At 37.3% G+C, this 15,186-nt stretch overlaps 1 protein-coding gene across 5 annotated transcripts in view; it reads right to left on the reverse strand.

The window, feature by feature from the left end:
- Positions 1-15,186, reverse strand: part of DMC1 (DNA meiotic recombinase 1) — a 39,920-nt gene continuing 24,734 nt past the window's right edge. For 2 of the 5 annotated variants that reach the window (XM_070253621.1, XM_070253623.1), the window contains exons 13-14: positions 8,538-8,654; positions 90-995 (exon numbers count right to left, since the gene is read on the reverse strand). In XM_070253621.1, coding sequence (XP_070109722.1) covers positions 926-995; positions 8,538-8,654 — 187 coding nt within the window. In that variant the 3' untranslated portion in view covers positions 90-925. Of the gene's footprint in view, positions 996-8,537; positions 8,655-15,186 lie in introns of all 5 variants that reach the window. The other 3 variants (XM_023631395.2, XM_070253622.1, XM_023631396.2) reach the window with 3 other exon arrangements.

Genomic DNA, 15,186 nt, shown 5'->3' on the forward strand with positions numbered 1-15,186 from the left:
CCTTTTGTAAGAATGGTACTTTCAATAGTTGAATTTTCATACAAGCTGATGCAACATAAGAGATTGAATCTTTTTGAAGTCTATAAAGATTGTCATTGTATATGTTATTAGTATTTTAATTTTTAAATATTTTTGTCATACATTCGAAAACTAGATTTTATTTTTAACAATTAGAAAAACACAATATTATTTTATACATTTCTAAAATTAGTATTTAGAAATTTTACATTTAACTTCAATATTTTTAAAAAGATTTTGAATTCTCTACCCAAAACTTAAAATATAAAAGTCATGCTACCTTTATCACCTAAAATTGTAAAGTTCCTAATTAACTTCCTCTTTATCTTCTCAATAAAATACGTCTGTATCAGAAACACAGTTTTTAAAAGTACTTTCAACTTGTCAAAAAATCAAATGATTAAAATTTGGCTTAATTTAATGTTTCTTTTCTGTTGCTGTAAAGGTGAATGTACAGTTTGATATTATAAATACAAAACACTTTTTTGTGTGTCCTGTAAACATTCCTCCTTTAAACATCTCCCTCCTTTGAAATCCTCACCGCTGTAAGTTTTTAAGGGGTAACTGTAGGAGAATGGGATATTTCTGAGCTCATAGATTTTCCATCCATTTAGTGGCTCACTTTGGAAAGTGAAGTGAGGGAATCAGGTACCCCTTTCCTAACTAGTTTTCAATAGGTTTATTCATTCATATACATACATATGTTCCTGAACTGACATACAATGTATAGTTATTATAAATCAGGGACTTTTAAGATAAATATAAGATTTAAATCTCTTTTGCTGACTTTCCTTTAATAACATGAAAAAAAAACAAACTCTTACTTCAAGATCTGAAATTTCAGGCTGTTTTTCCATTTCTTCAGCTCCTAATAAGCACTAAGAAGCAATTTGCATCAATTCACCACCTACTCCTTGGCATCACCAATTCCTCCAGCAGTTATTGCGAAGGTGGCTTCATTTTCAGGCATCTCAGGACTAACAGAATACAAGGGAACAGAAGTTTATAAAAAGCTCTATTTCTATAAATACTATATTCATGTCACAGGCATCATACTCCTATCAGTCTGAGTCTCCAGAGACATCTCAGAATTGGTACAGCTAAATGTGGACTACAGAATTTACCTACAAGTATCATCAACCCTCATAAACATTTATTGAACAACTTCTATATGTAAAGTTCTGAATGTCAAGAAAAATTACCCCAAACTTGGAAATAGGCAAAAGGGATAACTGGGTATTCTTTCAGTATACTGTCAGGCATTGTGTAGGACCTTTAGGGGTTTATCTGATTCTCAAGGGGTGTGCACCTTTCTCTTGACCAGATTAACGTAGGGCAAAACTGTGAAAGACTTTGAAATTAACTGAAAGATTACTGAGCACCTTCAGTGGAAAAGTAGGTTGCCTAGCACATTCTTCCAGGTTACGCAATTCTATGAGGACTCTGTGCCTTTCATTGTCTTTGAGCTATTTACAACTCTGTAAATTGTAGAAAACTGAGTAATGCAAATTATTCTTGTCCATAGAAATGTAAATTGTGTGAGGAGGAATGCAATTGATTATTGTCCTATGGATATTGGCCCATTTTTGATCAATTTATAATTCATTTCAGCATTCCTTATTTGACTATATATGTGAGGTAATTTTATTTTTCCTTTGATCTGGTTTAAAAATCTTGTGGGTTCCTGCATTAGTTAATGAATTAAATAAAATCTTTGACATTTTACAGATGGAGAAAGACAATTACCATATGATTTCACTCCTATGTGGAAAACAAACAAACACATAGATACAGAGAACAGATTGGTGGCAACCAGAGGGGAAGGAGTGGGGGAAGGACGAAAGGGGTAAAAGGGTACATAGGTATGGTGATGGATGGAAACTCGACTTGGTGATGAACACGATGCAGTCTATACAGAAGTTGAAATATAATGATGTACACCTGAAATTTATATAATTTTATAAACTAATGTGACCTCAATAAAAAAAACTTTGACATTTGTACGTGAGTCATGATTATATACTCTCCTAAATTTTGCCTCAATTTATTCTACAACTCTGTAGGAGTAAGATTAATTTGTGCAAAACTGATAGCAATACAGATGATTCTTATCTGAGGGCAATGCAGATGATTCTAGTCCATGGCAATAGAAATAGATTTCATTGTGTAGAGAAGTAATTGATTTCCCTCCAGTAGAAAAGACAACTTCAAATGTTACAATTTATTGCCTGGTAGGATACTAACCAGTTTTGCATCTGTTAGTAAATATATTTCAACATTCCTTTGATCGACTATATAAATCTCTGTTCCTCAAATTATCCTTTGAATCAGTGGTTTCTTCATTCATCAAGGAGTCAAATAAAATCTTTGATGCATGTTAATTTTATATTTATTTGCAAGAAAGTCATGTTTTTTAACTTTTTGAAAATCATACTTTTGCATGTACTAAACCCTACAGATTTTACAAAAATGAGACAGAGTCCTTACTCTCAGGAAGTCTAACAGGTGAGCTATGCATATGACAAATATGCAAAGTAAGCTAAGTTTCATAAAGTCAGCATATATCTTATAGAACTCTAAAGAAAGGAGACATTATGCCAGCTAAGTTGACTAGGAGAGGCTTCATAGATAATATCTGAAGAGGCCTTTGAGGCAGAAATGGGGATATTTCAGGTACAGGTAATAGCATGAACAAAAAAATGGGAATAGAGAAGCTTGTTTTGTGTATAAAAATAAGAAGTTTAGGTTGCATTTGAAACATCTCTGAGACAGTCACGTAGAGGAGTTTTGTAAGCAGTTGGAAATGAGTATCTAAAACTTGAGTAAAAGATTAGACTAGAAATAGAAATTTGAAAATCACTGCCCATGAAAGAAAGGGCCTACTGTACTATGTGCTGTTATTATATCTAGGTTATGGTGACTGTATAGTAATAATAATAGCTTCCATTTATGAAGTATTTACTAATTACTATGTGTTGGGCTCTGTTATATTATTTCATTTAAACTTTATGAGAACCCTATTGGGTATGTATTATTTGATGAGGAGTTTTAGGCTGGTTAATTTTAAAACTACAGATGAGAGGCAGGCTCCGAGGAGTAGAATTTGCTTGTCCCTTTGTTGGGAAACATTTACATTTCTAAGGAAAACCTCTATCTGTAAATATGCCTCCCTGTCTGTGCCAGGAAGAAGGAGGATGGCCTTATCTCTAGAAACTCTTAATGCCAGAGGCAAGAACTTAAGTTGGTTACTGTCTGGCAACCTCATGTAACTGACCCCCCCCCCCTCAAATCCTCCTTTGTCTTTAGCTGAGGATAAAATTCAAGCGGTGACTTCTGCCATTTACTCAATCCGGTTTGATTCTTATCTAAAATTTGTGGGACCGCCAAATGGCCGGACCCTACGGGCACTGACACCATTTTAACTTTTTTACATATTCCTTTGTCTTGTAAAGAGATAACTCACATACCTATGCCTTAAATTTAGCCTTACTCTCCACCCAACTTTGCAGCAGAAGCGGCAGCAGCAACATGCCGGCAGCAGCTCCTCCTGCCCGTGGGCCCTGTCCCCACGCAGCAGCCTGACTGCCCAGGGGTCCTGTCCCCATGCTATTCTATTCTCTAAATAAAAGAGCACTACTGCCAGATCTTAAGAGTCTAAGAAATCTTTCTTTCGACTCCTCTGCTCACCGACCCCGCATCATTATTAACCACATTTTATAGATGAGAAGACTGAGGTTCAGAGAGAACTATTTGCCCGAGTTCACATTGCTGGGAAGTGAGGATGCCAGAATTAGAGACTAAGGTATTTGACCCAAAGCTCATGTTCTTAACCACTAGGCTATATTGCGTCTCAAAGTTGTTGTTGTTGTGTTTTTTAAAATTTTGTTTGTTTGCTTTATTTTGTTTGGAGGGTGGAGACTAGGCAGTGCACTTGGAGCACACTATGGGTAAGATTACTTCCCTTAGGAAATAGTAGAGGGTCTCCCCTGCGGACAGCAAATTGTCTGTAGATAGGTAGGTCTTGCTAGACTAAACCTGGAGCTGAATAAGAAGGCCTGAGTGGAATTAGAAAATAACCTTTTGGCTTTGATGGAAAATATTAAGTCGGCCACTTACAAATGGCAGGAAGACAAAGAGTTGAGAAAGAGGGAAGCCAACAAAGGTATCTGCAAAGTTGAACCATTTTTTTTTTTTTTTGGTACTAGAAACAGAATAAAAAACAATTACTTCAGAAACTTGACCATTTGTATACCTTTTCATTTTTTTATAATTATTTAAAATTTGTTTTTCCTTTGAATTTAGCAGAGTTCTTTACTTTTAATGTCCACTGATCTCAAATATGCTAAGTGGAATAAAATAAATAGGGTTTTTATTCACTTAAAAGTTTTAAGGAAAGAAAAATGTACACTTCAGGGCCAGGTATAGTTAGTTACGGGAGCAGTAATATAGTGACATTCAAGGAAAATGGCTGGGTTCCTTTTTGTAGTCACGTCTGTACACCTGGAAATTTTTATGAGAATGCTTTTCTGCTCAATTCTTGGGAAATTTTGTTTTCTTTTACCAAGAAATGTCTTTCTCTTACATTTGTATAAGGTAGAAGTTGAAGCCATGGAGTAGCTATAGTAGACGAGCTATGACTTCCCTAAATAGAGCATCTCCAATAAACTAAGAACTGGTGTAATGATTAAAAGTGTAGGCCCTAGATTCAAATCCTGGTTCCATCCTTTATTGGTTGTGTGATTTGGGGCAAGTCCACTCATTTATTCATTAAGAAAATATTTTTTGAGCACCTGCTATATCCCTGTGGTAGGCACTTGAGATCTCTAAGTGAAAAAACCAGACAAGGATCCCTGCCCTGTGGAACTCATATTTGCAGGGAGGGAGAGGCAAACAATAAATAATGGACAACAAATAAATATATTATGTGATATGTTAGAAAATGGTAAGTGTTATGGGGAAAGAAGAAATAGAACTGGATAAGGGAGATTGGAAGTGTGGAAATTGGGAGGAAGCTAGTTGCAATTTTAAATAGGGAGATCAAGACAGGCATTGTGGAGAAGGTATCAGTTGATCAAAGACTTGAAGAAGGTGAAGGAGATAACCAAAAAGAGGGCTACATGGGGAAATGTTATTCCAGGCAGAGAGAACAATAAGGGCAAAGGCCCTAAAGTAGGAGTGTGCCCCGGTATGTTTATAGAACATCAAGGTGCCCATTGAGGTTGAAGCACTGTGAGAAAGGGCGAGAACAGGAGGAAGAGGAATAGGGCCATTCATGGGGCCTCTGTGAACTACTGCAGAGACTTGGGCTTTTATTCTGAATTAGGATGGAGAGCCATTGGAGGGTTTTAAGCAGAGGACAGATATGATCTGACTTAGTTTTACAAAGGATCACTCTGGCTTCTGTTTAAAATAGACTGTAGAGGGACTGGCATAAAAACAGACACACAGATCAATGGAACAGAACTGAGAGCCCAGAAATAAACCCACACATTTATGGACAGCTAATTTTTGACAAAGGAGCCAAGAACACACAAAGGGGAAAGGAAAGTCTCTTTAATAAATGGGTTGGGAAAACTAGACAACCACATGCAAAAGAATGAAAGTAGACCATTATCTTACATCATACACAGAAATTAAGTCAAAATGGATTAAAAACTTGAGTGTAAGACCTGAAACCATAAAACTGCTAGAAGAAAACATAGGCATTACACTCTTTGACATCGGTCTTATATTTTTGAATATGTCTCCTTAGGCAAGGGAAACAAAAGCAAAAATAAACAAATGGGACTACACCAAACTAAAAACTTCTGCACAGCGAAGGAAACCATCAACAAAATGAAAAGGCAACCTACCAGTTGAGAGAAGACCATATATCTCATATGGGGTTAATATCCAAAATATATAAAGAACTCATGTAATTCAACAACATAAAAACAAACAACTCAATTAAGAAATTGGCCAGGGGATCTGAACAGACATTTTTCCAGAGAAGATATACTGATGGCCAAAAGGCACATGAAAAGATGTTCAACATCACTAATTATTAGAGAAATGCCAATCAAAACCACAATGAGATATTACATCATGTCCGTCAGAATGGCTATTATTAAAAAAACAATAACAAGTGTTGGAGCGGATGTGGAGAAAAGGGAACTCTCGTACACTGCTGGTGGGAATGTAAATTGGTGCAGCCACTAAGGAAAACAGTATGGAGATTCCTCAAAAAAATTAAAAATAGTACTACTGTATGATCCAGCTATTCTACTTCTGGGTATTTATCCAAAGAACACAAAACACTAATTCGAAAAGATATATGCACCCCTATGTTCACTGCAACATTATTCACAGTAGCTAAGACTTGGAAACAACCTAAGAACCTATGAATGGATGAACAGATAAAGAAGATGTGGTATATATATAAATGGAATACTACTCAGCCATAAAAAGAAGAAATCTTGCTATTTGCAACAACATGGATGGACCTTGAGGATACTGTGCTAAGTAAAATAAGTCAGATGGAGAAAGGCAATTACTGTATGATTTCACTCATATGTGAAAGATAAACAAACAGACACATAGATACAGAGAATAGATTGGTTACCAGGGGGAAAGGAAGGTGGGCAGAGGATGAAAGGGATAAAGGGGCACATTTGTATGGTGACAGATGGCAACTAGACTTTAGGTAGTGAACACAATGTAGTCCATACAGAAGTCGAAATATAGTGATGTACACCTGAAATTTATATAATGTTATAAACCAATGTTACCTCAATTAAAAAAAAGGACTGTAGAGTAGCAATGGTTACCTAACTGGTTGGGGTCTTAGTTTCCTCATGTGTAAAATGGGGATAACGACTTCTATCTCTTAAGGTGGTGGTTGTAAACAATGAAATATATATATAAAGCACTTGGCAGGGCCTAGCACATTGTAGCCACTCAATAGGTGTTAGCTGTCATTATTAGCATCGACATCTTCTCTACCAAAAAGTTTTCTAAAACCACAGAGAATTCTTTGTGAGAAATCTTTAGGGACCAGAAAGAAGGGAGTATATGCTGCACAGCAAACTAAATTTTGACATTTTAAGCTCTGACCTAGTTTTGCTATTTTTACTCAAATTTATGGAAATTTGACATGACTAACTTCTATGATAACTTTAATTATCCTTTATTGAGTCTGCAGAACTCTAGTATTCTCTTAGGACTGTAAGAACTGCAAGACTGTTTGTTCCTGCAAATTTGGAGGACTTGATGAAATATACAAATGATTGAAAAAGTAGATGGAGTTCATTTATTTGTTAATTCAATGAATAGTTATCGAGTTCCTGCTGTGTGCTAAGTACCATGCTAGGTGCTGGGAACATTAGTGGACCAGACTCAGTCCCTGTTGTGAGGGAGGCGTACATGTCAGTAGCCAATTACAATTTGGAGTGAAAAATGTTTGGGAAAGTTCTAAGCACAGCAATCTGTCCAAGATATAAAACAAGAAATTTTAGTAAAAAGATGGAACAACGTTACTATCTAATTCAACACAGAACATTTGTAGCAAATTTTTAGAGACTGCTGAAGCTCCATAAAACACAGCATTTATATATTATAGTCTCCTACCAGGGATAGGTGATGAAAAGCAAAATGGTCTGAATAAAAACCAGATACAGGAGGAACTGATTATTTAATATTTATTCAATGACAATACATAATAAGTACTGTGATTCATAGCAAAAGCCAGATTAAGAGCTCATCTGATTTCTTTCTGGCCAATTTTCCCTCCCTGGGGTAAAGAGTTATTACAAATCTTTGCCTTGTTGCTCAGGTTGGCTAATCATTCAGTCACAAATACTGCACATCTATGATGTCCCAGGCCCTGGGAATACAGTGGTGAGCAAGAGAACAGTGTCCCTATCTTCAGTGTATTTCCTGTCTAGCGGGGATAATCTCTGTTACAGAAGTCATTACCAATGGAATGTAAGCTCCATGAGGGCAGGGCCTTGTCTTGTTGTTTTGCTCACTGCTCTATCCCCAGAACCTAGAATAGCTGATACGCAGTAGGTTTCTCTGTAAAAATGTGTTTATAATTCTTAATTAAATAAGTAAAGTACTGTGAAAGAATATAAGGTATAAAATAGGGTACAGTGTAGACTGTGAGGGTCAGGGGAGTTTCCCTGAGGAAGTGATGTTTAAATTGGAACTTGAAAAGAAAACTGGCAGAAAGAAAGGACTTCCATATATTCCTGTCATACTCTGTACTTTCCTTGCACTTGCCACACTTCAGTTGGAATTGATTATTTCATTATCTAGCTTCGCTGTAAGCTTTGGAAGGTCCGGGACCAAGTCTATTTGTCAACAGACTCCCTGAATCCCTAGAACCTAGTGCATAGTAGGGAGGTCCCAATGAATTGAATAATTTTTCAGAAGGAAATTCAAACATGTAGTGTTTGCCAGTAGTATAATTATAGCCTTAGGAGAGGCAATTCTATTTAATACCATATGCACAAGAATCTGATTAAGAATAACATATTTACCTGTCATAAATCTTGGCAATTCTCAGTTCTCCTCTTCCCTTTCGCAAGCTTATTCTTGTTGTTGAAGCATGAGCCAAAATGTGTCCCCCAATGGGTTTTTTGGGGTCTGCCTGAAAACTGAATTAATAAAACACCTTTTCAGGTTTCATCATATGGGCTACATATAGTAATATCTACAATTACAAGGCGACTTTTCTGTGGAGGATGGCAGGAGATGGGGCAGGCGTGTGTTCTAAACAAACAGAGGCTTGTTCATAAACTATGGAGTGGAGTAGGATTTGGAGCTGCAATATATCCCACTGCCATCCAGCTCGGGCTTCTGAGATTCTTATGATAATAGTTGATGTTTCATTTGATTTTTTTTTTAATTCTTCTCCCCAAAGTCCCCCAGCACATAGCTGTCTATTCTAGTCGTCAGTGCCTCTGGTTGTGCTATGTGGGACGCTGCCTCAGCATGGCCTGATGAACAATGCCATGTCCACACCCAGGATCTGAACTGGTGAAATCCTGGGCCGGCGAAATCCTGGGTGGCCGAAGCGGGGTGCGCAAACTTAACCACGGGGCCGGCCCCTTATTTGATTTTTTAAAAAGAAAAAAACGCAAATAAAACATTATTCACTGTCTTAGGATAACTCTTAGGGTTAAGCAATTTTTCTTCTTTACAAACTACAAAGATTGAATGTATTTATTCATTCATTCATATCAGAAATATTTATTAACAGCCTACTATGTGCCAAGCACTATTCTAGTCTAATGAATAAGAAATATCCAACCCTCTCTCATGATGCCATGATGTAAATAAGAGCAGATTGAGAACCTCCTTCTTGTACATTAACTATATGTTGGAAGCCTTCAATGTTGTACTGGTTATGAATAGACAGTGAGAATAATCTTGGAAATATCTTTGTCTTTATCATTGATGCCTAAAGTTTATTCTTTTAAAATAGGAGACAGAAGAGATTAGCTCTTACTATGTCTGTTCATATGGATTAAAAAAATATATTGTGATTACAAGGTAGTTAAAAATATTATTGACACTCATCTTGAGAGAGATACTCACTAGGGGACCAACACTCACTTGTCAGGAAGTGAAAGGTTTTCTTTTCTTTTCTTTTTTTAATTTTTTTTTTAAGGATTGGCACCTGGGCTAACAACTGTTGCCCATCTTTTTTTTTTTTCTTTTTCTGCTTTATTTCCCAACCCCTCCCCTCCCGGCCCCCCGCCCCCCGCCTCGGTACATAGTTGTATATCTTAGTTGCAGGTCCTTCTAGTTGTGGGATGTGGGACGCTGCCTCAACGTGGCCTGACGAGCGGTGCCATGTCCGCGCTCAGGATCTGAACTCTGGGCCACCACAGTGGAACGCGCGAACTTAACCACTCCGCCACAGAGCCGGCCCCAGGAAGTGAAAGGTTTTCAAATGCGTAATAATGAGCCCTTCCCAAAAGCCTGGGTGCACAAATCCTCAACAAAATGCTAGCAAACCAAATCCAGCAGCATATGAATAGGATTATATACCATGACCAAGTAGGATTTATTCTAGGAATGTAAGAGTAGTTCAACATAGGAAAATCAATGTACTATACCACATCAATAGAATGAAGGAAAAAAAACCCACACGATCATCTCAATTGATGTAGAAGAAAACCTAGGCTTCTAAATCATCGATAAAGGGATCTGAACATAAACTAACAAGTTATGCTTGATCAAAATAAACTGTGGTATAGCATAATAGCCTCAGCTCTGGGAGAACATAGTTACAAGTCAATTCAAATTCTGCTTGCTTCAGGAAGGTGTTCAGGATTCTGGTTAACTCTAAGCATAAGGCTTGGTGTAGTGAGGGTGTGGCTGATTGACATGAGATTAAACAGATTGTAGGTTGGTGGGGATAAGAAGCTCTCTGGTAAAGGAGTCTGCTAATATAGACTGCTGCTTGATTAAATGGCTCAGAGGTTAGGACCAGAAGATCCCTGGCTGAGGTTGGATAGGACTGGTTAAGATTCAGCAGGTCCACTGTGGGAAAGAAGACAGAGAGTTCATTTTGGAGGTTTGGAGTGAACCACTATGAAGAAAGCAGCAGCCAGGCAGTTGAGACTGACAACGGTTAAGAAGTCAGAAGACTGGGTTGCTTTACTCAGGCCGCTGAAGGGGGGCGGGGGGGGGGGGTAACACAATAAAGCCATCTCAGTTGAATGGAATAGCTAGAGGTGAGTTGTCTCTGTAATGCTTACAGATCAATGCCACTCTTTTTAATGGAATGGCTCTAAACTATCCATGTTGTGGATGGTTCTTAAAGTCTTAAAAGAATCCTATATGCTAGTGGCCCTGATGATATTCTCAACTGGGCTGTGAACTCTGAACTTGCAAACGCTACATTTATGCTTCTCTAATGCATTTTTCATGTTCTGCCTTTAGTGCAGTTATTATTCACATATTATATTTCCCCTCAATTGCTCTCCTATTACCCATGAGTAAGCTCCTTGAGGGCAGACGACACTGTATGTAGCTCTGTAGCAACAGCCACATGGCGAGTGCTCGAAATATTCTTTGAACTTAAGATAGGAAGGTACAAAAGTACCACGGAGAATATTGGACTGGAGAAAGATTGATGCTTTCACAGAAGGTAGACCAGTTAGAAATTTCTATCAACAGGAGACAAGAAAGGATAGTCAGGGTCAGCTAAATAGGCAGAGAGAAGTCTTTTTGTTTTTTGGTTTTCTTTTTAAAGATTGGCACCTGAGATAACAACTATTGCCAATCTTTTTTTTTCCTCCCCAAATCCCTCCAGCACATAGTTGTGTATTGTTTTTACAGAGAGAAGTTTTAACAGCTTTGTTACTGCTTCTCACAGATGGTCTCTCACTACTCCTTAGTGATTCTCCTATATGAGTGTGGTTAGCTTCACCTCCCCTTTTCCAAACCTCAGTCATCGTCTTAAGCCCCCTTTTCCATTCTTGTTCCCTCACCTCGGACGACATTGCCTGCTTCTTCACAAAGAAAACGAGGGCTCTCAGGAAGAAGCTCCACCAACTTACCCTTCTTTATATCTGCTATCTACATGCTTACCTACAGTTGTACTCATTATTCCTCCTTCCCTCTCAAAACTCTTTCCTTTTTTATTATTTCAGCAAGTCCTTTTATACCTTGATGCCTTTGCGCACACACAATTCCCTCTGAAATGAAAGCCCCTTTCCCACTGTCTTTGTTCATTTAGCTACTACTCACCCATCAAGTGTCATCCCTTCTTGGAAACCTTGCCTGATCACCCAAAACAGAGTAGAGTCTGCCTCCTCTGTGCTCTCATACCACCTCTATGCCTCTATTCCTATACATTCCTCTATTAAAGCATGCTACATGGTAATTTTTAATTCATGGGTCTCACTCTCCCACTATAATCTAAATCCTTGTTTATCTTTGTAACGCCAGTGCCTAGGAAAGTGCCTATAATATAGAAGACACTCAAAAAATATTGTTGAATGGATACAGAGGAGAAGACAATTTGGGTCTCTCCAGTCTAGATCCTTTTGGATACAGATTTATGACATATTTTCAAAGAAACTGTAATTCAAGGAACTTTTAAAGGGTATTCTGACAGAAAGGCAAGCGTAAAAGGAAGTAGGATTTCCCCCTAATTGAAGTAATCACCCCAACTACAGATAATCTAAAGAAGAGTAGGAAGCTGGAGCTTCTAGAAACATAATTATGTTTTTTTCTTAGCAAACTATTGTTTGCTGTTACCAATGTGGTACCCTATGCACAAAAGAGAATTGGCTCCAAGCTAATAGCAAAAAAAAGAAAGCAGGTGTTACAATACTTGTATCAGACAAAGTAGACTTCAAGATAAGACAGGTAAAGAAAGACAAAGAGGGCAGTATGTAATGATCAAAGGGACACTCCACCAAGAAGACGTAACACTTATAAATATCTATGCACCCAATGCAGGAGCTCCAAAACATAAAGCAACTATTAGCAAACCTAAAGGAGACAGTAATAATAACACAATAATAGTAGGGGACCTCAACACTCCACTCACATCAATGGATAGATCATCCAGACAGAAAATCAACAAGGAAACAGTGGAATTAAATGAAAAGCTAGACCAGTTGGACTTAACAGACATATATAGAACACTGCATCCAAAAACAGCAGAATACAAATTCTTCTCAAGTGTGCACAGAACATTCTCAAGGATAGATCATATGTTGGGAAACAAGGCAAACCTTAATAAATTTAAGAAGGTTGAAATAATAACAAGCACCTTCTCTGATCACAATGCTACAAAGCTAGAAATTAATTACAAGAAAAAAGCTGAGAAAGAGACAAAGATGTGGAGACCAAACAACATGCCATTGAACAACCAATGGATCATTGAATAAATTAAAGAAGAAATCAAAAAATATCTGGAGACAAATGAAAATGGAAACATACCATACCAACTCATATGGGATACAGCAAAAGTGGTCCTAAGAGGGAAATTCATCGCAACACAGGCTCACCTTAACAAACAAGAAAAATCTCAAATAAGCAATCTCAAACTACACCTAACTGAATTAGAACAAGAAGAACAAACAAAGCCCAAAGTCAGCAGAAGGAGAGAAATAATAAAAATCAGCGCAGAAATAAATGCAACCGAAACAAAAAAAGGCAGTAGAAAGAATCAATGAAACAAAGAGGTAGTTCTTTGAGAAGATAAACAAAATTGACAAATCCCTAGCCAGACTTACAAAGAAAAAAATAGAGAAAGCTCAGATAAATAAAATTAGAAATGAAAGAGGAGAAATAACAATGGGTACCACAGAAATACAATAGATTATAAGAGAATACTATGAAAAGCTATATGCCCAGAAAATGGACAATCTAGAAGAAATGGATAAATTCTTAGACTCTTACAACCTCCCAAAGCTGAATCAAGAAGAAATAGATAATCTGAACAGACCAATCACAAGTAAAGAGATTGAAACAGTAATCAAAAGCATCCCAAAAAATAAAAGCCCAGGACCAGATGGCTTCCCTGGAGAATTCTACCAAACTTTCAGAGAGGATTTAATACCTATCCTTCTCAAGCTATTCCAAAAAATTAGGAAAGATGAAACACGTACTAACACATTCTACGAGGCCAACATCACTCTGATACCAAAGCCTGACAAGGACAACACAAAAAAGGAAAACTACAGGCTGATATCGATGATGAACATAGATGCAAAAATCCTCAACAAAATCTTGGCAACCCGAATATAGCAATACATCAAAAAGATCATACATCATGATCAAGCAGGATTTCTACCAGGGACGCAGGGATGGTTCAACATCCGCAAATCAATCAATGTGATACACCACATCAACAAACTGAGGAATAAAACCATATGATCATCTCAATAGATGCAGAGAAAGCATTTGACAAGATCCAACAGCCATTTATGATAAAAACTCTTAACAAAATGGGGATAGAAGGAAATTATCTCAACATAATAAAGGCCATATATGACAAACCCACAGCCAACATCATACTCATTGGGCAAAAACTGAACACCATCCCTCTGAGAACAGGAACAGGACAAGGATGCCCACTATCACCACTCTTATTCAACATAGTACTGGAGGCTTCGGCCAGAGCAATTAGGCAAGAGAAAGGAATAAAAAGAATCCAAATAGGGAGTGAAGAAGTGAAACTCTCACTGATTGCAGACGACATGATCTTACATATAGAAAACCCTAAAGAATCCATCAGAAAACTATTAGAAATAATCAATAACTACAGTAAAGTTGCAGGGTACAAAATCAACTCACGAAAATCAGTTGCATTTCTATACTCTAATAACAGACTTACAGAAAGAGAACTCAAGAATACAATTCCATTTACAATTGCAACTAAAAGAATAAAATATCTAGGAATAAATTTAACCAAGGAGGTGAAGGACTTATACAATGAAAACTATGAGATATTATTGAAAGAAATACATGATGACATAAAGAAATGGAAAGAGATTCCATGTACGTGGATCGGAAGAATAAACATAGTTAAAATGTCCATACTACCCAAAGCAATCTACAGATTCAACACAATCCCAATGAGAATCCCAATGACATTCTTCACGGGACTAGAACAAAGAATCCCAAAATTCATATGGGGCAACTCAAGACCCCAAATTGCTAAAGCAATCCTGAGAAAAAAGAACAAAGCTGGAGGCATCACAATCCCTGACTTCAAAATGTACTACAAAGCCATAGTGATCAAAACGGCATGGTACTGGTACAAAAACAGGCACACAGATCAATGGAACAGAACTGAAGGCCCAGAAATAAAACTGTACATCTACGGACAGCTAATCTTCGACAAAGGTGCCAAGAACGTACAACGGAGAAAAGACAGTCTCTTCAATAAATGGTATTGGGAAATCTGGACAACCACTTGCAAAAGAATGAAAGTAGCCATTATCTCATGGCATACACAAAAATAAACTCAAAATGGATCAAAGACTTGAAGATAGGTCCTGAAACCATAAAACTCCTGGAAGATAATATAGGTAGTATACTCTTTGACAGCAAACTTAAAAGGATCTTTTTGAATACCATATCTTCTCAGACAAGGGAAACAAAAGAAAAAATAAACAAGTGGGGCTTCAACAGACAAAAGAGCTTCTCCAAGGTAAA

The sequence above is a fragment of the Equus caballus genome, chromosome 28 (genome assembly GCF_041296265.1).
Source record: "Equus caballus isolate H_3958 breed thoroughbred chromosome 28, TB-T2T, whole genome shotgun sequence".
NCBI classification, from domain to species: domain Eukaryota; kingdom Metazoa; phylum Chordata; class Mammalia; order Perissodactyla; family Equidae; genus Equus; species Equus caballus.